This window comes from Diplodia seriata, assembly GCF_021436955.1.
Source record: "Diplodia seriata strain FDS-637 chromosome Unknown scaffold_8, whole genome shotgun sequence".
Taxonomy (NCBI): domain Eukaryota; kingdom Fungi; phylum Ascomycota; class Dothideomycetes; order Botryosphaeriales; family Botryosphaeriaceae; genus Diplodia; species Diplodia seriata.
This window is the reverse complement of record NW_027117315.1, coordinates 1,657,927-1,679,285: the sequence shown is the minus strand read 5'-3', so window position 1 is coordinate 1,679,285 and position 21,359 is coordinate 1,657,927. Positions and strand designations below refer to the sequence as shown.

General features: G+C 57.1%; 7 protein-coding genes across 7 annotated transcripts; 2 read left to right on the top strand and 5 right to left on the bottom strand.

Annotated features, from left to right (window-relative positions):
- Positions 1-2,732: 2,732 nt before the first annotated feature.
- On the bottom strand, positions 2,733-4,239 carry SLS55_008108 (uncharacterized protein; the record flags this gene model as incomplete). Its single annotated transcript, XM_066779523.1, has 3 exons — positions 2,733-2,801; positions 2,974-3,284; positions 3,750-4,239. 3 exons carry the CDS (start codon positions 4,237-4,239, stop codon positions 2,733-2,735), a joined length of 870 nt encoding a protein of 289 aa, XP_066630327.1.
- Positions 4,240-5,112: 873 nt separating this feature from the next.
- On the bottom strand, positions 5,113-6,763 carry SLS55_008107 (uncharacterized protein; the record flags this gene model as incomplete). Its single annotated transcript, XM_066779522.1, has 3 exons — positions 5,113-5,357; positions 5,852-6,658; positions 6,718-6,763. The coding sequence occupies 3 exons, from the start codon at positions 6,761-6,763 to the stop codon at positions 5,113-5,115; spliced, it is 1,098 nt and encodes a 365-aa protein (XP_066630326.1).
- A 450-nt stretch (positions 6,764-7,213) lies between these two features.
- NOC4 (Maturation and nuclear export of 40S ribosomal subunits interacting protein) lies at positions 7,214-8,972 on the bottom strand (the record flags this gene model as incomplete). Its single annotated transcript, XM_066779521.1, has 3 exons — positions 7,214-7,354; positions 7,415-8,300; positions 8,350-8,972. The coding sequence occupies 3 exons, from the start codon at positions 8,970-8,972 to the stop codon at positions 7,214-7,216; spliced, it is 1,650 nt and encodes a 549-aa protein (XP_066630325.1).
- A 210-nt stretch (positions 8,973-9,182) lies between these two features.
- On the top strand, positions 9,183-10,113 carry ATP4 (atp4 subunit B of the stator stalk of mitochondrial F1F0 ATP synthase; the record flags this gene model as incomplete). The annotated part of the gene is made up of 4 exons (XM_066779520.1): positions 9,183-9,213; positions 9,276-9,721; positions 9,815-10,037; positions 10,091-10,113. The coding sequence occupies 4 exons, from the start codon at positions 9,183-9,185 to the stop codon at positions 10,111-10,113; spliced, it is 723 nt and encodes a 240-aa protein (XP_066630324.1).
- A 289-nt stretch (positions 10,114-10,402) lies between these two features.
- SLS55_008104 (uncharacterized protein) lies at positions 10,403-11,901 on the bottom strand (the record flags this gene model as incomplete). The annotated part of the gene is made up of 2 exons (XM_066779519.1): positions 10,403-11,279; positions 11,360-11,901. 2 exons carry the CDS (start codon positions 11,899-11,901, stop codon positions 10,403-10,405), a joined length of 1,419 nt encoding a protein of 472 aa, XP_066630323.1.
- Positions 11,902-12,828: 927 nt separating this feature from the next.
- SLS55_008103 (uncharacterized protein) lies at positions 12,829-14,277 on the bottom strand (the record flags this gene model as incomplete). The annotated part of the gene is made up of 1 exon (XM_066779518.1): positions 12,829-14,277. One exon carries the CDS (start codon positions 14,275-14,277, stop codon positions 12,829-12,831), a length of 1,449 nt encoding a protein of 482 aa, XP_066630322.1.
- A 1,078-nt stretch (positions 14,278-15,355) lies between these two features.
- Positions 15,356-19,856, top strand: VPS10 (vacuolar protein sorting/targeting protein PEP1; the record flags this gene model as incomplete). The annotated part of the gene is made up of 3 exons (XM_066779517.1): positions 15,356-15,811; positions 15,861-19,192; positions 19,247-19,856. The coding sequence occupies 3 exons, from the start codon at positions 15,356-15,358 to the stop codon at positions 19,854-19,856; spliced, it is 4,398 nt and encodes a 1,465-aa protein (XP_066630321.1).
- Between the last annotated feature and the right edge of the window lie 1,503 nt (positions 19,857-21,359).

Sequence of the window (21,359 nt, the reverse complement as noted above, 5' to 3'; positions counted from 1 at the left end):
ATGACCATGACTACTGAACGACTCGGCATGTTGGAACAGTGGTAGCATGACCCGCACGCAGTCTGACTGGTCAACGCTTTATTTTAAGTTCAGCAGATTTTTCGACAACGCAGTTATCACAGGGTCTTGATTAATACCAACCTCATGATAGCTACATGGGATCATTCCCCTTGCCACTGCATTGGCCCTTCCCCCTTCTGGCGTGAAGCTGAGCGGATTGCGGGTCAAGTGTACGTACCGCAGAGCAAAGAACGGGAAGGGACGGAAGAGGCGGCGACCCAGCGCGTCGCCGATAGTCTTTCTCTCGGCCCAGTGCCAGGCCACCAAGCAGTGAAGATTCTCATTCGTCAGTAGCCAAAGTCAACGGTCCGGGAGACAGCAAGAACGAGGGAGAAGGACCAAGGTAAAGCTGATTCGTCGCAAGACATTCAACATGAAGGGAGCAAATCATAGAACTTCCGATGAGCCAGTTTTGCTTCAATTAAGCTAAGATAGAACCTTTCCCTGATTATGTTTTTCCATATCCCCCCTTGAGTCCTTTGCCCCTTTCCTATGCCCATCCCACCATTCCTTATTTCCTTCCTCGAAACAAAGGGAAAGTGACCCAGCCAGTAAGAGTATCCAAAAGGAGAACAGAACAGAGATGAACAACAAAGCAGGAGCGACTGAAAGAAAGACTGTGTGATGACAGCACATACTGCTGTCGAACAAGGCTAAAGGGGTAGTAAAAGAAGAGAAAGCAATGAAAACGGATATGTCCCAACGACAACATCCCGCCAGCCTACCTGCTTCCAGGCCCGGCATGTCTGCCGGCGGCCGGCCGGGCGCCCGTTGCCATCTTTCGGCCGCCTCGCTCATCATATCCCGCGGCGGGACGGATTGAAAGGAAAACCGGAATGAAGAGCGTTATGGGAAGAAGGCCGCGTAGACAGTAAGAAGTACCATGGGCAACCCATTGCCCGTCCGCCTTCTGTTCCCATTTACCCGTCCTGACAGTCCAGTCTTTCCATTTGGCCAACAGCAAAGGCTGGTAGATGGAAAAGGGAAGAGGCCCGAAAGGACCAAAGGAAAAAAAAAAGGAAAAAGCCAACGCCATCTCTTTCTCTCGCTTTCTCCGTGTGCCAACGGAGCTAATGACCAGCCACTGCCCACCTGCCGTCCCGTGTGTGTGCGTAAGAGCTGCGCCTCTTCTCACACTACCCAGCCACTACTTCTTCTAGGCTGCGGCGAAGCAAGCCATTGTCATCATCATTATCATGTCTTGGGGTTGTACTTGTCCTTCCAGATCCTGTGAGCCGGCAAAAGTCAAAATGTCAGCAGATCCGTAATCCCACAACACACTTGAAGCAATGAGATGGCGAAACAAGAAAAGAGACCAGCTGCCGCGATGCACCTCCTGTCTGCCCCGCCTCTTTCTCACTCATGCCGAATTATTAGCACGACCATCCACGTCCATAGTTCCATGTCGATTGCCAACACGTCGTTATGCAACGCGTGCACGAGACCAGATCGAGGAATGTAATGCGAACGGGATGGAGTGAGAAAACCCAGGTCCGCATAAGCAATACATTGCTCGCTCCCGGAAGGACGGGAGACGGCATGTACTGTCAGATCGGCCAGGGGGAGCGAAAGCAGCGAGCGGGTTGGATCGATAAGCAGAAAACAAGGGTAATGGAACGAGAGGAAGGAGAATCGGAAAAGGAAAGACACAACGACGAAGGACAAGGGAAAGAGAGGGGATGCCCGGGGCTGCCCTCATGCCGTTTCCTTGCGGTTCCGCGAAGTGCTCCGGTTGCTTGCTCCTGCCTCTGTGCCGTGCGCGGGCACCTGCCGTCTGGGACGCATTTTTCTCTCTCGGCCCCGGCGGTTCCCCGCTGCTGGCGCCCATCTGGGATCGGAATCGCGAGAGCGTACGCAAGATGGACCGCCAGACCAGCACCACCGGCGGCGCACCCGGTCGACAGGCTCAACGAACCTGCCCGTCATCGCGCGATCCAGGCTGGTGGTGGAAGGCAGGCCGGGGTGGTGTGGGTGGTATGGTGGGCGCAAGCGAACGGCCAGCCGGGCGCGCACCACTGCTGCACTGCCACGTGTATGCGCGGCAGAGGAGAGTCTTGGTTTTGGGTGCTGGAGCTGCAGGGTAGGGCGCATGCGGACGGCAGTTGGGGCATGGCTTGGGAGGGGTCGGCTGGGACAGGACTAGGGGGGTGGGGGCCGAGCCGTGCCTCTTCTCCGGCGGCGCTAAGCGAGAGCGTCGAAGAGGCTGATGACTTGTTGTCGGAGCTGTGTACGCGCCTCCAGCCCACAGCCAGTGCTTGCCAGCACCCCCCCGGGCCTTGACACGCGCTAGCCCGCTTTCCGCCGCGGCAGCCGTCCCGTTCGGCAGTGCCCGTGACGAAGCCACAGCTGGCTCCACGGCTGTGTGTTGTTGAGCGTCCTGCCGCAGCCGTCACCATCACCATCACCGCCGCCCTCGCCGCCGCCTCGCCAGCCGCGGGACGAACGCGGCCAGGGTCCGCCAGGTGGATGCCGATGACGCAGTGCGATCATTTGCGGGCTGGCGTGGAACCCGCTTCCCGCGAAGCCGTCATCTGCCGGTAACGTGACGAGCAATATCGCCTCTCTCGCCGCGCGTGCCAGCCTATCCTCTGCAAGGCCAAGGGCAGCCCTCGGCGCACACGCGCAGGGCCCGGACATGAAACCAGTGTTGTAGGGGAAACGGGAAAGCATGCTTACCAGGTGTTGCCAATCGTCTTGTTTCCCTTCTCTTCCGCCAATCGAAGGAACTGTGCGGCTTTGTACTGCAATGCGTGTGAACCAGATTAGCCCCTGCCTGTCGCTGCCCAACAAGTGAGGCTGTCGGCGAGATGTGCCGGCGCATGATGCGCAAGATGTGGCTTGCGCAGGACATATTTTCTTTTTCTTTCCTCTTTGCCCGCCTGATTGCCCGGAAAGGCTCGACGGGTGACTCACCTTGTCCTTCTTGCCCCCAAAGCCTTCGACATAGCACCATGCCGCCTCGTTCATTGCGTCAGTGTCGCCCAGGTTGGCCGCCGTCTCGTAGTATTGTCTGGCAGCCGACGCATCCTTCTTGACGCCCCAGCCGTGCCGGAAACTATTGGCAAGCTCAAACATGGCCAGCACGAGCTCGCCCTTGGCCGCACCGCCCTTCTTCATGCCCGCCTGCAACGCTAGAGCCTCGATCTCCGCGCTGTTCGATGCTGCATACGAGAGATACGTGACTGCCAGCTCAGGATTTGGCGGACATCCCCAGCCGTGCCTGCCTCGCATGAATCATTATCAGCACGCCGCCCGCAGATGTCACAGCTTCCGCATGATGGAGGGGGGAGGGGGGAAGCTGAGGTGTGACTGACCTCAGGGCGAGCCCGTATAGCACCTGGCTCAACGCATTGTTGGTTCCGTTTGGATCTGCCAGCCGCCCAAAAATCTCCGTCGACCGCTCCAGGTCTGACAGCGCAGCCCCCCAAAGTCAGCATCAGGCCCGTCCTCGTATGACCGCGTGAAACTCACCGCCAGCCTCGTGAAGCCGGATGGCTTCCTGTATGTTTGCCTGCACGCGCCAGCCTTAGCATACAATGGCCCAGCTGCTCTCCGTGAAGCAGGGGGAAGCGGGCAAAAGTGACAACATACGTCTTTCCCCGGGTCGATGCCGGCCGGGCTCGGGGCCCTGCGTGGCTGCGCGTCCAGCCCTCCATCTCCCAAGCTCCCCGACTTGCTGATAAGCGTACCCTTGGCCAGTATGGTCGCCCTCTTCTCCCACTGCGCCTCGGCGTCGGCGCTGCGCGCAACGCTCTCGTCGACCGCGGGCAGGTCCGAGGGCAGGCTGACGAGGCTCGAGGCCGAGCGCGAGCGGCCGCCGAGGTGCAGGCGTTCCGAGAGGCGCTTGTTCTCGCCGCGGGGCGAGGAGCCGGCGCTGGACAAGGTACGAAAGATGCTCCGCCGGGTCTCGGGCGTCGACTTGGCGCTGGGCGAGATGTCGTTGGGGGAGAGGAAGGCGCCGTGGTGGTTGGTGGGCGTCCTGGGCGGCGGCTGCTCGCCGGGGAAGCTCGGCGGGGCGATGACTTCTTGGGTGCTCGTGGTGGTGCGCATGAAGGTGAACTCAGGGGGCGGCGCGCGTGCTGCTGCATCGTCGGCGCTGGCACGCGGCGGCAGCGGCTGCGCGGCGGCAGCCTCGTCCCCAATCCTGTCCTTCTTCTTCAGCAGGTCCTTGAGGGTCATGGTGTTGCTGTTGGCGGGCGGGCCGCTCTCGGCGGATGCGCGGGGGTTTCTAAATTAGACCGGGCTGGCGAAAGGAGCGGGTTTGGAATAAAACGGCGTGCTCATCTGACGCGGCGATTGACCTTGTAGCGCTTGCGGGTCTGAGAAGGGAGCAGCGGATGCATGGAGCTGGGCATGAGGCTTAATGTACAGGCGCGCAGGAAGCTGTGGTCAGCGGGAGGGGCTGAGCTGCGTACGGGCGGTGGTGCCTACTGAATCGCCAGCCCCAGTCTGTCCGGCTTGGCTAATTAAATGCGCCAGGCACAAAGCGCTCGCTGATCGGCCCAACGCGGCCACGAGCACGCGAGCCTCGTCCGCCAGCATATACTGAGCTGCGAACAAGGGCGGGAGATCGACCTTCCCCGCATGCGAAGCACAGTAGTGATCGGCCAGCCGGCGTCGTGCGGAGATCAAGTTTCCCTTCTGGACGCGGATGGCACTCGCGTAGTGCGATTCAGTTAAGCTCAGGTGGCATAGACTCCATGGCGGAGGCGGCTTGACACCGCCCGTCCCGCAAATTTAGCGTGGAGAAGGTTAATTTTCTCGAGACCGTTTTCATTTCTTCTCTGCCCGAGCTACTATACACTCTTCGTCCGTAATCCATCGACGGGTATCACGCCTCTGCGGCCGCGAATCCAATGACTCCAAGCAATGCTGCGCAGCGGCCTACACTGAGCACGCCGCGGCCGGAATGAAGGTTCCACCGAATGGGAAGTCGGTGGCCCTGGAAATAGCACTACAACAAGTGGGAATCTCTCCTCTTTCTCCATGCGGGTGCAAAAGGGAGGCTGCAATCGCCATTCACCTGTTGTCGTGGGCACTTACTCTGGCTGATCAGAAGCCCACAAAGTCCTGCTGCCGCGACAGCTCCTGACCGTTGTCACCCGAGCCTTGCATGACAATGTCTTCCTCAATCCCGTCGTCCGAATCGACGTCGTCGCTGTCGATCTCGTCGTACTCATCGTCACTTGACAAATCCGGGGACCCCAGCTCGGCACTGGCCGTTTGCGCCGCGGCTGCCTTGCGGATCTGGCCAGCCCGGTCAACGTGAGGGAGCCGGCACTTCGGGTTGCGGCAAACTGCATGGTTAGCATAGTCAGGACACTCAAACACATGGCGCTCAGCGCAGTCAGATCCCTTCTCGCAGTAGCCAAGCGTCCCAAAAGCACGGCACACAGACGCAGTCGGGTTAACTCTGATGTGCGCGTAATGGCAATCGTCGTTCGTGCAGTTGCCGCGCATGAAATGCACGCATGCAGGGACACGATTGGGCGTGGGGTCGTGCGACAGGTCGCAACCGTCGCCAAGCGCGCAGTTGCCTCTCAGCAAATAGTCTTTGCAGATGGCAACCTTGTGCGGGTCATGCAGATAGCGACATAGCGGCCCCTTGGCGCACGTTCCTGCTCTTCGCGTTAGTGGGGTATACGAACCGGACGGCGAGGCGCAGGCCCTCGCGTTTATCCTTTGAGTGGGAGGGAAAGGGCCAACCGGTGGTAGTGAACCTTGGGCAAGGCTCATTGATCTTCTTGATAGGTTTGTTCCTGCGGCGACGTTAGTCCGCTGGTGGCTGCACTCCTTATCCAGACGTACTGCTTGTTCTTGATGAGTCCAGAACGGTAGAGGTTTCCGTTCTTGCTTCTCAAGAACGTCACACCACCAATCTTAGCCTGCTTCGGAGTTGCGCGTGCCGTGTTGGGATCGTCTATCGCATTTTTAGAACGTCCATTTACCATCTCAGCGGCCATGTCCGTCGACGTACTAGAGATCCTGACGAGCTTGCTGCCGCCGTCGGTGACGCGGAAGCGGATGTTGTCAACTTCGATTTCGTAGTTCTGTGTGGTCGTGGCAGCGTGGCTTCCAATCGGGGCATGTCCAGGCTCCTGCTTGATCTGAAAGTGTTTGCTGAGCCTGGCCTTTTCCTTCAGATTGCGTTGCTGGCGGCGCTGCTCAGCGCTCTGCTCTATATCTTTGGCCCGCTGCTGGGCCACCTGATCGTAGATAGCGGGGTTGATCAGCTGCATATGCCTATCACGCTTGACGACCCATCCAGATGGCTCATTGGTGAGCGGCGAAGGGGTGCCGGCCGCAGTGGTTCCGTTGGTTGGAGAAGTGACATCGGCCGACGAAGCGCTACTGGCTCGGTTGTTGTTCAAGACCAGAGTGCGGTTGAACACCTTGCCACCACGGCCACGCGGAGCGCCGTATGGGGTGCCACGGTAGGGCGCCCAACCGCCACGTCCGCGACCGCGACCTTGTCCGGTATCAGCGATGCTATCCTCATGGTGGCGAGCTGTTCGTTTCGCAGGGTTACCATAATGGGTGGGAGGCTGGTAGTCATCGTTCTGCTGTTGTTGCTGCTGCTTGTGGACGTTGATCCTTCCTGCGGCGGACACGTTTGTCAGGGCGGGCGGCGACAGTGTTTGGTAGTCTGCGGCTTACCGGCCAGAGCCGCGATCTTTGCTTGCAATTCGCTGTCTTCGGACATGTTGAGCGTTTCGACTGTGAGTGCGGAAGCACGGGTGAGTAGAAGCGAACAGCAAGGGCTCGATGAGCTGTGCGCGCAATGTTGCAGGTGGCTGTGCGACAAGATGGAAGATGAGGGAAGGCGGGAGTTTGAGGCGCGCACGAAGTGAGGTCGACGCTACACGTGATTGTCTCAGCCCTACGACATGACTCGCAGCGAATGCACCGAAGCTTTTCCACTTTAAGCTTCTGCTTCATTCATGCAGCGGGTACCGAACCGGTCTGAGCTTGTTCGTGATTTTGATCCCCGCTGACCCCTTTGTATACCGACTGAGATGCCAAAAATTGAGATCTTCATTGCATCTCAACGGTCGGGCTTCGTTCGACCATTATCAACTTGGCAGAAATTCAGGAGTGAACGGTGGCAAGCGACCGGTGGAAATCTTCATATTGCTTCGTCCATGAGGCGAATCTAACAAGTCTCCAGCACTTTGGACATAAGTCCACCAAGAGGCCCGAAGTCGGAGCCTTCCGCCGTGAAGATTCTCTTTGGTATCTCATACTCCACAACCGGAGCCTTCTTTATCTCCTTGCCAAATTCTGCTTCAATCAACTATGGATTTTTGTTAGTGTCTGCTGTACACTCAGGAGTGCTGTGTTGCGTGAGACTTACCCCATTGTATGAGTGATCCAGGAAATCCTCCAGATTGTAAGATCGTTTAGTAAACTGCTCAGAGATGATTTTGGCAAGAGTGGCGACGTTGGGATGGTAGTGGGACTGCAACGTCTCGAGTTCCCAGAGACTGCTCTCGATAGCGTCGGTCTCCATCGGATCGGGTTCCTCCATTCTGAATGGATCATCCATACCCTCCTCCTCAAGCTTCTGCCGCACTTCGGGATCCCTCGTCACTCTGTGGATCATGAAAGTACATGCAGGGTGCTTCATCAGCATATTGTACACCCAAGGAATGACAACAACGATGCCCGCCGGCGGTGCATGAAGTGCCAGCCGCGAGAGTCGCTTGATAAAGCTGGCTACTAGCGACGCCGGCAAGTGAGTGGACGACATGAACTCATCCAAGAGGCGGAAGAACCGTGATCTGTGCTTCGAGTGCAGGATTCCCTCATCCAGGAGGGAGTAGAGTTTGGTGAAGAACGAGGGGTAATCCAGGTTCTTTTCCCGCATCAGATAGAAGACACCGGAGAGCGCTAGCAGCGAGGTACCGCCGCCCACGTTATACGAGTCAGTGAGGAAGTCCATGAGCATCTCGACCTTGGAGAACCACGGTGTGACCTTATAAGTCATGATGTTCAAAACAGTCTTCCTCTGCTCCTTGTCCAGACCTGCTCGGAACAGAGCAAGCCAAGCATCCTGGCCTTGTCTCTTGTGCGCGGACAGCGAATAGAGCTGGTGCTTTTGGTGATCGGGCTCCGGGCCGTAGAAATCCTCAAGCTCATCCTTGGATTCCGGAACACCTTCCAGGCTAGAAAGAACCGACAAACTGCTGGCGACAGTCTGTTCCTGCTCGGTGGGGGAAGGCGAGTTCTTCAGGCATGACCTACCGAAGTCAGCAACATACTTCACAAGTCGATATGGAGGCAGCGTACGCAATCGCAATCAGGGCGTAAAACCTGACATCATCATGCTCCTCAATGAACTTCTCCACGAACTCCTCGCGTGCGTGCTCGGCAGTAGCCGAAGCGAGCAAGGTGTACACCAACTGGTAGAACACGCCATTTCTCCATGCATCGTCTCCGGATCCCTTCTGAGCTGAAGTTTCCTCCTTGACCAGGCGCATAGCAAGAGTGAGCGCAGTGCTCTGCGAGACAGGCTCCCCACTCTTCAGCAGCTGCAGGAGCACATCCACATATTCCTTGTACCTCTCTTTCAACCACTGGATGATCATAATCTCGGAATCTGGCAGGCCCTTGCTTTTCTTCATGCTCCCGGCGACCAGCAGCCGGCAGAAAACGCGACAAAGCGCAACCATGGCGAGGGTCGCGGACTCCTCCGTACTGTTGTCTTTTGCCAGCTTAATCAACTCAACAACATTGTTGTAGTGGCGGCGCGACTCGGTGATTTGGCTTTCCAGCAGCAGGATTCGAGCTTGTTCGTCGTCGCCATCGGTGGGTGCGGATTTGGAGGAAGCTTTGGGTTTCGAGCGTTTCTCGGCGGCGCCCTTTTCGGCGATCCGCTTTCTCTTGTGGCCAGCGACTACTCCGGGGGCCATCATGGGCGTTTCGAGGGGTGCAATGCGCGTGGGTGGGTAGGCTGTCGCGTTGCTTGCGCATCGAAAAAGTTACGAGGGACGGACGCCGATGGTCACGGTCCGTGCGCATCGGCGCCGATGCCAAGCCGTCCTCAGGTTCTTGCAACTCGACTTCCGAGCTCCTCACCAAACGTCAAGCCGTCGAATACCTCTCCGCTCCCATCCGCAACAATGGCTTCGCGTCTCGCAAGAAGCGCCGTCGGTATGCCACAACCCAGCCCGAGAGCGACCGGAGCGATTGGCGCCCCAACTGACCGCGTACAGGCGCCGCCCGCCTCCGCCCAACCGTCCCCGTTCGCGCCGTTCCCGCCGTCTTCGCCCAGGCCCGCGCTGCCTCCAATGTCCCGACCGAGGAGCCCAAGAAGAAGGCGCAGTCCATCATTGACTCGCTGCCCGGCAACAGCCTCGTGTCCAAGGCCGCCATCCTCTCCACCGGCGCTGGTCTGTCTGCCGCCGCCATCAGCAACGAGCTCTATGTCATCAACGAGGAGTCTATCGTCATGCTGTCCCTCCTGACCGTCTTCTTCGCCGTTGGCAAGTACGGCGGCCCCATGTACAGGGAGTGGGCCGAGGCCCAGAACAACAAGATCAAGGGCATCTTGAACTCGGCGCGCCAGGAGCACACCCAGGCCGTCCAGAATCGCATTGAGAGCGTCAAGGACCTGAGCGGCGTCATTGACACCACGAAGGCGCTCTTCGAGGTTTCGAAGGTATGATCCCGAATGCAGCCGTGCCGTTGGGCGCGCATTGCGCCTTATTTTTGGGATATCCGCTGGGCCGAGGAAGCCTGACAGTGGTTGCAGGAAACCGCCAAGCTCGAGGCCCAGGCCTATGAGCTCGAGCAGAAGACTGCCCTCGCTCACGAGGCCAAGACCGTCCTGGACTCCTGGGTCCGTTACGAGGGCCAGGTCAAGCAGAGGCAGCAGAAGGAGCTCGCCGAGAGCATCATTGCCAAGATCGAGAAGGAGCTTGAGAACCCCAAGACCCTCAAGCAGATCCTGGACCAGAGCGTCGCCGACGTTGAGAGTGAGTTTCCGCCAAACGAGGCAAACCCCCGCAATCGTGCTAATGACGTGCAGGGATCGTTGCCCAGAAGGCTTAGAAAAAGAAACCAGCACTCGACTGGCCATCTAACAATTCTCCGCCTGTTACATAGATCCTCGTGCAATACTAGTCATCGAGCTCCGAGATATCCATCGTGACTATTTCAAATTATCTAGCAATCCGATCGTCTACTGAAAGGTGACGCAAACTGATCAACGCCGTGCTGATGAGAAAACCCCAGGATTCGTGGCAGCGCGCCGCCTTTCTTCCCTAACTTTCAACGTCCAAGCGTTGTAGCGGAAGATACCAAACGCCGTGTGGAAATCCAAATGCCGATGATGCATCGCCTACTCTCGTGGGCACCGCCCGTTTCGATACTGCCAGAGACGACTGAAGTCCTTGACCTTTGGGTACTTCGGCAAACGTCGCGAACTACTTGCCAACGAATGGGTCGAAGCGACAGGAAGGACGGGACTGTTGAAGTCGTTAACAATAGCTTTGTCCGAGTCATCTGAGTCGGAGTCTGAATCGGAGCCACTCAGGAGATCGCACAAGCTATCTTCCAGCCCCTCCCTGTCAACGTCGAAATCGTCGTGGTCAAGATCAACCTCACTGTCCATGAAGTCGTTCTTGTCAAGCACTCGGTTATCCGAGCCCAGCGGGAACATGTAGTTCAGGTAGTGCTGGTTGAGCAGGTGGCCGGTGCCCTTGCGCTGGAAAAGACGCCCCATGAAGCGGTTCGGCTCGTGAATGAAATGCAGCACGCCCCACCTGGCAACCATGTCCTCGTCGTTGACATAGTGCTCGATGTAGCGGATAGCCTTCTTTCGTCTGCGACCCTCGCCATCCTCGTCGTCACGTGGGTGAGAGGAAGACTTGGCGGGGTTGTTGAAGTGATTGGCGGCGTTGCCAAAGGTGTAAACCTCTAGCTTTTGCAAGATGTCCTCGGACAGCTCGGCGAGCAGCCAGTCGATCATCAGGCTGCCCTGGAGGGCGCCCTGGCTGTGCAGGATGAGGACGACTTTCTTGCGGTTGGCGTCCATGAGGGCGTCCTTGACGAGCTTGTAGGCATCGCGGATGTCCTGGGTGGAGTAGTTGAGGTTGCGCTCGATCATGCACTGGACCAGGTCGAAGATCAGGCCGTTCGTCTTGTTGTGGATTCCGGTTATAGGCCGCCCGAAGATCCTGGCAAGCCTGTCCAGGTTCGCTTGCAGCCAGTACCTCCTGAAGGTGGGAAGAGATGCCTGTTAGCAACACGTGACGTATATGGGCAGATTCGCCGGGAAAGGGGCTATTTCACTCACCCGACGGCAACGCCGTTGATGAAGATCCAGAGCTCGTCTGGGTGCTCGTGCTCGGAGGCGATGTCGCGGCGGGAATGCACCTCGTGCTTCCTCCCGTTTACAATCATCCAGATTGGGACGCAGAGGGCGATGGCGGCGGCGGCGTAGATGAGGAACCAGGCCAGCGGCAGGATGAGGCAGAAGGGCAGAGACAAGATGAAAAGGACCTGGTAGACGATGAGGGTGATTTGCCAGCTGAGCTGGATGCCGTTGCCCAGGTCGGGGTAGATCTCGTCGCCGCGCCGCTTGCCCCAGGGGAAGAAGATGGCGGGCAGCAGGTAGGAGACACGGAAGAACAGCTTGAGGTCGCTCCAGATGAGCTGGGCGGGATTCGACGTGTACGGCAGCGGGCTGGGACCTGCAGCGCCGCGAGGGCTGCCGATTCGCGAGGGCAGGAGCTTGACTGTCTCGGCGCGCAGCATCTTCAGCCTCGACGGGGAGAAGCCGTTGGTTTTCTTCTTGCTGGGCGAAGGGCAATCGCCCTTGTCTCGGGTCCAGAGCATTTCTTTTTTGTTCTTTGGGAATCAGGGCCGAGGAAGAGAAGAGAGGAGTCGGGCCAGCGACGGGGCTAGAAATAGGAGGCTGGGTCGTGTTCTCAGTGTTGCGGTTTGATAGACGATAAGACGGTTATTAGGCCTGAGCTGCGTGTTTCGCCACTGCTGCGTGCAAGACGGGGAAAGAAGCACGCGCGCGTTTATACGGCGCTGCGCGTGCTCAACGAGAGTTGCACAAGATTCACAGCCTCAGGCGGACGCAACATCAGCCCTAAGCAGGCCGGGGAGACCGGCGCGTAGGCCGCCGCGTGTGATTATTGATGTCAGCGGACGGGCTTTGGAGCGGTGATCAGCGGCAGCCGTGTGTTTAGCGGGGCCCTAGCAGCCCACCTCCATCTGTCCTTTTTCGGCCGCCGGTGGTGGCTTCGGCGCATGATGCCTGCCCTCCACACTGTGTTCTGACGGGGGCCGCGGGCGATGTGCCCAAAAATGCACTGGTGCTTGGGCCCTTGCCTTGCAGGCGGGCCCTTGTCACGGCCGTCGCTTCCGCTCATCTCCCGCTCAGCTAGCCCCTCTCAGCTTCACTATTCCCCTCTTGATTGGCTGTTGATGCACATGTGAGCGGCGGAGCAACTCGAAGCTGCGGCGACGAGGCTGAGCGGAACGTTTGCATCTTTAGACATAGGCCTTGCGAGGAGGCTTACGCTGCGCTGACAGTGCGTGAAGCGCCGGCTGGTGCAACCATGGCGGATATAATCAGCCCATTGCATATTGCCACTGCGTCTGCCTTCAAGGCATCCGCGGCGCCGCTATGCCAGGGTGGTGTAAGCATTCCATATGTAGCTTCGGCATGCGTGAAGAATGCCCCAATTTGGACCCCAACAGCCAGCTGAAGATCCGTCGCCATCCAGCCACACGCGCCGCTGCCTTTCCAATTTACAGCTTGGACTTCGTGCTGGACTCGAACATCCCCTCCATCAGAGCCTTCCACACCAAAACACTTTCTTCGTCTATGGCGTTGCCATCATACGAGACGCTGAACTTCAGTCCCTCCTCTGAACCCCAGCATCCACACAAAAACTCGAAGTCTCGGGCACGCACACCAGTTCGGTCAAAGGTGTAGAGGTCCGCAGCAAGCCCGTTCTTCCGAACCGTGTCTTCGTCGAGGCTGTATTTTCCCCGGGCGAGGAAGTTCTTTATAGACCCGATCGAACTGACACCACACGTTGCCGGCCTCCACTTGAAGTTGGCTGGGTAGGCGCCTTGGGGATTGACTCCGGTCTTCAGATGCTCCGGCCTCATTGCGTCGGCCCTTTCGACAGCCAGAAGGTAGCTCGACGCAATAATGCGGGCTGGATCGGTAGGGTCAAAGCTCCCCTTCATCTTCTCGCCCCGAATCCGCTTCTGGTACAGACCCAGTTGCCTGTGCGCCTGACGGACCAGGAGTTTGAACCTTCCCTCGGCAGGCAAGTCTGACGGCAGGAATGGTAACCATATGCCGTCGCTGAAGGTGAGCATGACTGAATCCGCGGGGCCCGTGTAACCAAAGAACGGGCGAGGGTTGATTGGGAAAGAGCCGACGTACGGCAGGCGTTCTGACAGCAGTGTGTGCGGGTCTCTAGCTTCTTCGATTTCCATCATAGCCATGCCCACAAGAGCGAAGCAGGCGGCACCCACGCTAGCACCGACTGATTTCGAGAGTCGCTCGATACGAGCAGTAGCTTCCCTCGAGAGCTCGGCTTTGACGTTGAAGCTGTTCATGGGCGGCTTGCGGTCTTCCGAGTAGTCCAAAACCTCGGGGTACTTTGGGGCCAACGTCACAGCTTGCTCTCTCCGGTCTCTCCGCCTTAGAGGGTTGGCGAAACCTGGTGGTGGCGGCCTACGGACATGTCGGAGAATTCTCATGACGGCCCAGAACCACCTCTTACGTGCCGGGCTGCCCTGGACCAACGGATAGAGATCTTCTTGTGCTCTGGGGAGACGGCTCCAGAGACGATCCGGAGACCTTTCGGCCTCAAGTCCTCTGCGGAGGTCTTGTTCTGGCTTGTTCAAGAGTTCGAGCAAATGCGGCCCCCAGTTGTAGAGTACAACGACACCGTCGCATATCTCGTGTGCGCATACGAGCGTGAAGGTCAGCTGGAAGGTGTGCTGGGAGACGGAGGCAATTGGGTGGACGAAAAGCCGCGACAAGGTCTTATCTGAGTCCACGACTCGAGCTGTGTTGCTGATGTGTTTGTACCAATCGTTCATGTCTACTTGGCCGTAGTGATCTTCAAGAAATGTGATGGATTCCAAGGCGTTTTCGGTCACCTCGGCGTCCGTTGTGGGCAGACCAAGAACAAACTGCCTGTAGTCTGTCACCGGGTCCCGGCTGACAGTGGACATGAGGAGAACGTGATGAAGCCGAAGATTGGCCCAGGCGAGAACGATCCTTTGGCGCAATTGCTCAGGCGTCAGATTGCTCCGAATTTCGAAGGATATGGCCGTGTTTACGTCGGCCCTGCCGCCGAAAAAAGCTCCATCGTTGTCAAAAGACGTCTCGATAAGTCCGAGAGGCCTCTGGAAAACTTGTCTTCCGTGGTGTTGCGCTCGACGCCAGGCGTGATAGTCGTTGGCGTAGCGGCCAAGCCAATGGTCCTGACGGCTCTCTTGCTCCATGATCGGGAAAACGCCACCCAAATGCGGTAGTTGCAGCCCACACCACGAATACTAGCGCACCAAAGGGGCTCCGAATGGGACGGACGCGCGGGCCTGGGTAGGGGTGGTTTCAGCTGTGTGGATCAGTGCTGGGGCTGCTCGCCTACGGTCACTGACTGTTGCAATGCTCTTCTGGACGGTTGCTGCAGCGCTATGTGTCCAGCGGTGTGAACTATGGGTAAAATGCAGAGCAAAAATCTTTTGATTGGGACGAGATGCAGTGCGATGCCGGCAGAAAGGCGCCCGGTGGCTACGCTAGGAGTACGCCGGACGCGCACGGAACAAGTGGGGCTCCAAGGCGCGAGGCAGTCGACAGAAAAAGATGTATATGTAGAATGCGAGGCGGGACTGAAACGACGACGATGGAGTTGCCGGGGCCGGCGAACGCGCCCTACGACACGCGGAGTTGTGGGTGGCGGCCTCCGCCGAGCGCTGTCACTGGACCCCTACATATCGGCTCACCGACGCGTCGCTGGTGCCGTCGGACGGGCAAGCCAATGCAGGCGATAGGACCTACTGTGAGTTTCGACAAGCAGAGCCGGTGGTTGCCAGGACGGTCGAGGCGACGGGGCTGCAACCGGAGCTGTCGCACGCGTGGTCCGAGCTCTCTGGGAGCGATACGTAACCAGCCTGAGGCTGAACTCGAATACGCGCTAGGCAGCCGGTGGCAGCAAGCTCACAGCTCCAGGCGCATCCTCCTCCGGACAACACCTGTCGATCCGTCCTCCGTCCTCCGCCCGCCACTCCCTCGCATCCCCATGCCATCATGATACTGAAAAACGCCGTGTGGCTCAGCGCGCTGCTGGCTATCGGCGCCGCCGCCAAGGCCGACGAGCCAACCATCAAGAAGCACAAGTTCGAGACGCCGCCAACTGGCCTCTTCTTCTTCGACGACACCGAGACCGCCCTTACCATCGAGTATGGCAACAGCAAGGTGTGGCGCACCACCAACGCCGGCCTCGACTGGGAGTACCTCGACCGCCCGCTCGGCGAACGCCAGGTTGTCGGCATCCTCCACCACCCCTACAACAACAAGGTTGCCGTGGCATTAGGCAAGGAGAAGAAGCACTGGTACACTAAGGACCAGGGCGAGACATGGCGCGCCTTCGAGACCGATGCCGCTGCCGGCCAGTCCCCCATCAGCTGGCACACCGACGACCCTGAGAGAGTCCTCTTCCACGGCGCTGAGCGCTGCGATCTTTTCGGAGGCTGCGTCGGAAAGGTGCGCATCCGTCCTCGCCACCGCGCTCTCTTTGCTAACTGCTGCCCAGACCTGGTACACCACGAATGGCTTCGAGCATTTCAAGCCTCTCATTGATTCGCGCAAGATTTGCATGTGGGCACGCAACACCGACGTCTTCACCACCACCATCGACAAGTACGACCAGAACCGTATCCTGTGCGTCACCGAGGGCAAGTTCTCGAAGCAGCGCAAGGACTACCGCCTTATCATTACCGACGACTTTGGGGAGAATGTGATCGAGCCACCATTGTCTGAGGGCCGCACTGTGGCTGGCATTGCGCATCTGGCCTCTGCCAAGGGCTATATTGTCGCCGCCGCCAAGGCCGAGGGCACCGACGAGATGGCTCTCTACGTGACGGACGACACCCGTACTTGGCACAGAGCCGAGTTCGGCCAAGACCACAAGCTTCAAGAGGATGCCTACACCATTCTGGAGTCCACCAACTACAGCATTCAAGTAGACGTCATGTCGTCCTCGTACACGGACATGGGCAGCATGTTCACCAGCAACTCGAACGGAACCTATTTCACCCGGAACATCGCGCACACCAACCGTGATGCTCTGGGTTACGTCGACTTTGAGAAGCTCACGAACATCCAGGGCGTAATACTCGTCAACACCGTGAAGAACTGGGAGGCGATTGAGAAGAACCCCCTGTTTGAATCCAAGAAGCTACACTCCAAGATCAGCTTCGACGACGGACGGACATGGCAGGACCTGCACACGGAGAAGGACCACATTCTCCAAGTGCATTCCTACACGGAGCAACACAACAGTGGCAAAGTCTTCTCTAGTGCAGCGCCAGGTCTGGTTATGGCTATTGGAAATACTGGCGATGTCCTTAGGCCCTACAAAGAAGGCGACCTGTGGACTTCGGACGACGCAGGCGTGACCTGGCACCGGGCTCTTGAAGGGCCCTACAAATACGAGTTTGGAGACAAGGGCTCTTTACTCGTTGCCATAAAGGATGGAGAACCAACCGACAAGATTCAATATTCTCTGAACCACGGCAAGGACTGGAAATCGGCCAAGCTCCCGGACAAGGTCACTGCGTACGAGCTCACCACCATACCAGATTCTACCGGCATCAAGTTCGTCCTGATAGCGAGCAAAGGCGACGACGATTGGGCCATCTATACCCTGGATTTTGCTGGACTTCACGAACGCAAGTGCAAGGACGATGATTTCGAGCTTTGGCATGCCCGTAAGACTGAAGATGGCAAGCCCAGTTGCATCATGGGCCGCAAACAATCCTTCCGCAGACGCAAGCCGGATGCAGATTGCTTCATCTTGGACGAATTTGTCGATCCCGAGCCGAAGTGGGAGACATGCAAATGTACCAAGGAGGATTACGAATGCGACTTCAACTTCGTTCGCAAGGATGGCGAGTGCGTCCCGGCCGGCCCGATCCCTGTGCCCAAGGGACAGTGCAAAGAAGGAGACAAGCATTTCGAGGGCAGTTCCGGCTGGCGTCTTATTCCTGGCAACAAGTGTGACAAGGATGGAGGCGTTGTCCTTGACAAACCCAAAGAGCGCGACTGCAAGGACTCTGAGAAGCAACCGGCGAGCGGAAAGGTCGAGCACACGTTCAACCGCTTCAAGAATGCCCGTGATTTCCGGGAGTACTATTATCTGGAAAGAACGGAATCCACGAATCGTGAAGAGACGGATGAGACTATTGTCATGCTTGACGACGACCGCACGGCTTGGATAACCCACGACCATGGAAAGACTTGGAAACCGGCCGTTGATGATGAAGTCATCACCATCTACCCTCATCAATACTTCAACGACATTGTCTATTTCTTGACCGGAGGCAAAAAAGTCTACTACTCGAAGGACCGTGGTTTGCCCAATAGTATCCACGCCTTCGATGCCCCGGAGCCGCCGACCAGGGAGAGGATATCCACTCTCGGTTTCCATCCACACGAGAAGGACTGGATTCTTTGGACCGGCCGGCAAGACTGTGAAAGCTCTAGCAGCGATTGCCACTCTGTGGCTTACAAGTCAACCAAAGGAGGAATCGAAGGAAGCTGGGAGCCGCTGCTTCGCTTCGTCCAAAAGTGCCAATTCGTCTGGAGGGAAGAACGCGAAGACAGTGAGCAGCTTGTTTACTGTGAGCAGTTTGCCAGCGAAGATACCTCAAAGCCTCTTCAGCTTCTGTCTAGCACCGACTGGTTCGAAACTAAGACGGTGCACTACGAGGATGTTGCCAATTTTGCTACCATGGCTGAGTTCATCATCGTTGCAAAGAAGACGGATGATCACAAGTGGCTCAAGGTGGATGTCAGCATTGACGGCAAGACTTTCGCCGATGCCAAGTTCCCGCACAAGTTCAACTTGGAACATCGCCAGGCCTACACCGTTCTGGACAGTTCGACGCACGCCGTTTTCCTGCACGTCACGATGAACAACGAAAGGGACCAGGAGTATGGGTCCATTCTCAAGAGCAACAGCAACGGGACCGAATACGTCCTCAGTATCGCCAAAGTCAATCGCAACGAGGCTGGCTATGTCGATTTCGAGAAGATGCAAGGGCTGGAAGGTGCGGCTTTGATCAATGTCGTGGCCAATGCCGATGAAGTCGATCAAGGCGCCTCAAAGAAGCTGAAGTCTATGATCACGCACAACGACGGGGGAGAATGGGCTCTGATCCCCCCTCCCGAGAAAGATTCAGATGGCGCCAAGTATCCTTGTTCTGGTGCACTCGACAAGTGTTCTCTGCACATCCACGGGTACACTGAGCGCAAGGATCCCCGGGATACCTTCTCCTCCCCATCCGCTGTCGGGCTGATGATGGGCGTTGGCAACGTTGGAGAATACCTGGGTCGCTACAAGGACGGAAATACGTTCGTCACGAGAGATGGCGGAATCACCTGGCATGAGGTCATGAAGGGAACATTCATGTGGGAATATGGCGACCAGGGTTCCATCATCGTCATTGTTCAAGAGTCGGAACCCGTTGACACCGTCTACTACTCTCTCGACGAGGGCAACAAGTGGGAACCGTACAAGTTCAGCCCCGACAAGCCAATCATCGTTGACTCAATTTCGACTGTTCCCAGCGACACATCGAAGAACTTCCTCCTCTGGGGACGCTCGGACGGCCTCGTCACTGTCAACCTGGACTTTTCCGGGCTGTTCGACCGCACATGCGATCTCGATGAAAACGATCCTGAGGCTGGCGACTATGAGCTGTGGGAGCCCAAGCATCCGATGCAGGAAGAAAACTGCCTGTTTGGTCACATTGCCCAATATCACCGCAAGAAAATCGGCGCTGAGTGCTGGAACGGACACGATATCCAGCAGCTGCACAACATCAAGAAGAACTGCAGTTGCAGCAGATCCGACTTCGAATGGTAAGGCCGTTCGACTCCCCTGTCCTGACAGCAGAGCTAACGTAAATTCCGCAGTGACTACAACTTTGAGCGTGAGGAAAATGACGGCAGATGCGTACTTGTCGAGGGTCTTGAACCAGTCGAGAATGACGCTGTCTGCAAGAACCCCAACGTCATTGAGTACAACTACATTACAGGCTACCGCCGAATCCCCCTGACAACGTGTGAGGGCGGTAAGGAGCTCGACCTCACCGCCGGCACCCGGCCGTGCCCGCACAAGGAAGAAGAGTACAACAAGAAACACGGCACCTCGGGCATCGCCATCTTCTTTGCCGTCGTCCTTCCGTTTGCCGCGGCCGGCGCGATCGGCTGGTATGTGTGGCGCAACTGGGACGGCAAATTCGGCCAGATCCGGCTGGGCGACAGCCACCCCACGTTCGACAGCGACAGCCGCTTCGTCACGTACCCAGTCGCGGCCGTCTCCGCCGTCGTCGCCGTGCTCTCGGCCATCCCGCTCCTGGCGGGCTCGCTGTGGCGTAGCGCGTCGAACCGACTTGGCGGCGGTGGTGGTGGGTACTCGGGCCAGACGTACACGACTCGCGGCTCGTTCGCGCGGGGCAACTACGCGGTGGTGGATCCGGACGAGGGGGAGTTGCTCGGTGAAGACAGCGATGAGGAAGTGTGAGATCGGTTTCCTTGCCTATTTTTTCTTCCTCTCGTATCCGTCTGTGCTAGCGACAATAGATGATTCCGAGGGAGGGGGTTGGCCTTGTGGGGAGTGAGGCAATTTGCAAAGGATGGAGGAGGGAAAGTGCGAGTGCGTCAACCTACCCCTTTTTTCTTTTCTCTTGTACAATGTCTCAAATAGGGCTATGCGACAAAGTCTTTTCTTGGTTGCGACTGCGTGCACAGCGGGTCAGGTGGAGTTTTCCGTCAGTCTGAGACTGAAGCGTTCTCATCTTTCCACTCGGTGTTGGTGATTAGAATGCGTTGGTGTGGGGTGGGGCTATTTGAGTGGCTGTGTAGAGAGGAATCAGCCGGGGATGAGTGGATCGTATATGTACATGCATGAATTAGACTTGATGTTTGCGAGGTGCTTCACGATTCGTGCCTCCTTGTGAGTACTAATCCCGGCAATTACCGTCCACAACTTATATCGCGAAGAAATGAACAGGTATATCACGTTCGCTTTAGCATTTTTGTACTCCGTATCTCTGTCTGAAAGCAGGCGGAAGTGGCGGAGTCAATCCTAGCTGCCATTGGTTGTCCGGAAGCGGGCCTTGGAATCTCGTGTTGGCTGAGAATCTAGACAGCAAGGCCAAGGCTCCAAGGACAAGAGCGGTCCCAGACACATGTATGCAGGCTTGCTTAGATATGGTCAGACATATCTCTCTGTCTTTCACTAGGCCCCAACTGCACGGCCGAATTGCTAACCGGTTTGTACAGACCGAGCATGCGGATGCAGCGAGATATGTACGGCTTGCACAACTGTTGTTGCAATTTGCATGCTAGTGGGGAAGCTGCTTCATCCGCCACTATGAGGGAACTTATCATCTGGGGTTTTCCCGATGCCCTTTGCCATCTCACCTATTATCTGGTACGCCGAGTACTAAGGGTCGTTGACTTCGCATTGAGCAGCATCCAGTTCCCAGACAAGAAAAAATTGCGGTATCGGCATCGGGGTATGTGAGTGCCATGAGTACTTGTAGATACTCGTGTCATCCGCTAAGCGACCAGACCGTCACTGAGAGCTTTATTCAGAAAAACGCAGTGCCTTTTCAATAAAACATAAGTTAAGGGGTGTTTGTCAAGTAATAAAGCTGAAGAAGCGATGGGTTGGTTGTGGAGGCCAAAAATGTAAACTGTGGCTAGACCTTAGCACCCGACACAAAAGTAGGCAAATGAGTCACAAGGCTGGCCGACCTTAACTTGCAAAACCAATCAACGGTCACCGGCTTTCCAGACACGAGCGCAGCCTTGCGACCTCATCACACAGGAATCATTAGACAAACGCCTCATTCCTTTCCATTATCAGCCCAAGAGTAATTCCATATAAGCCATCCGACTACTATGACGCATGTATACTTTAAGCTGATTGACCGGGCACCACCATCCGCAATTCACACAAGGCTCAGCCGTCCTCAAAGCTAGACATTGACCAAAAAAGATCAAGAAAAGGGTCAAGAAA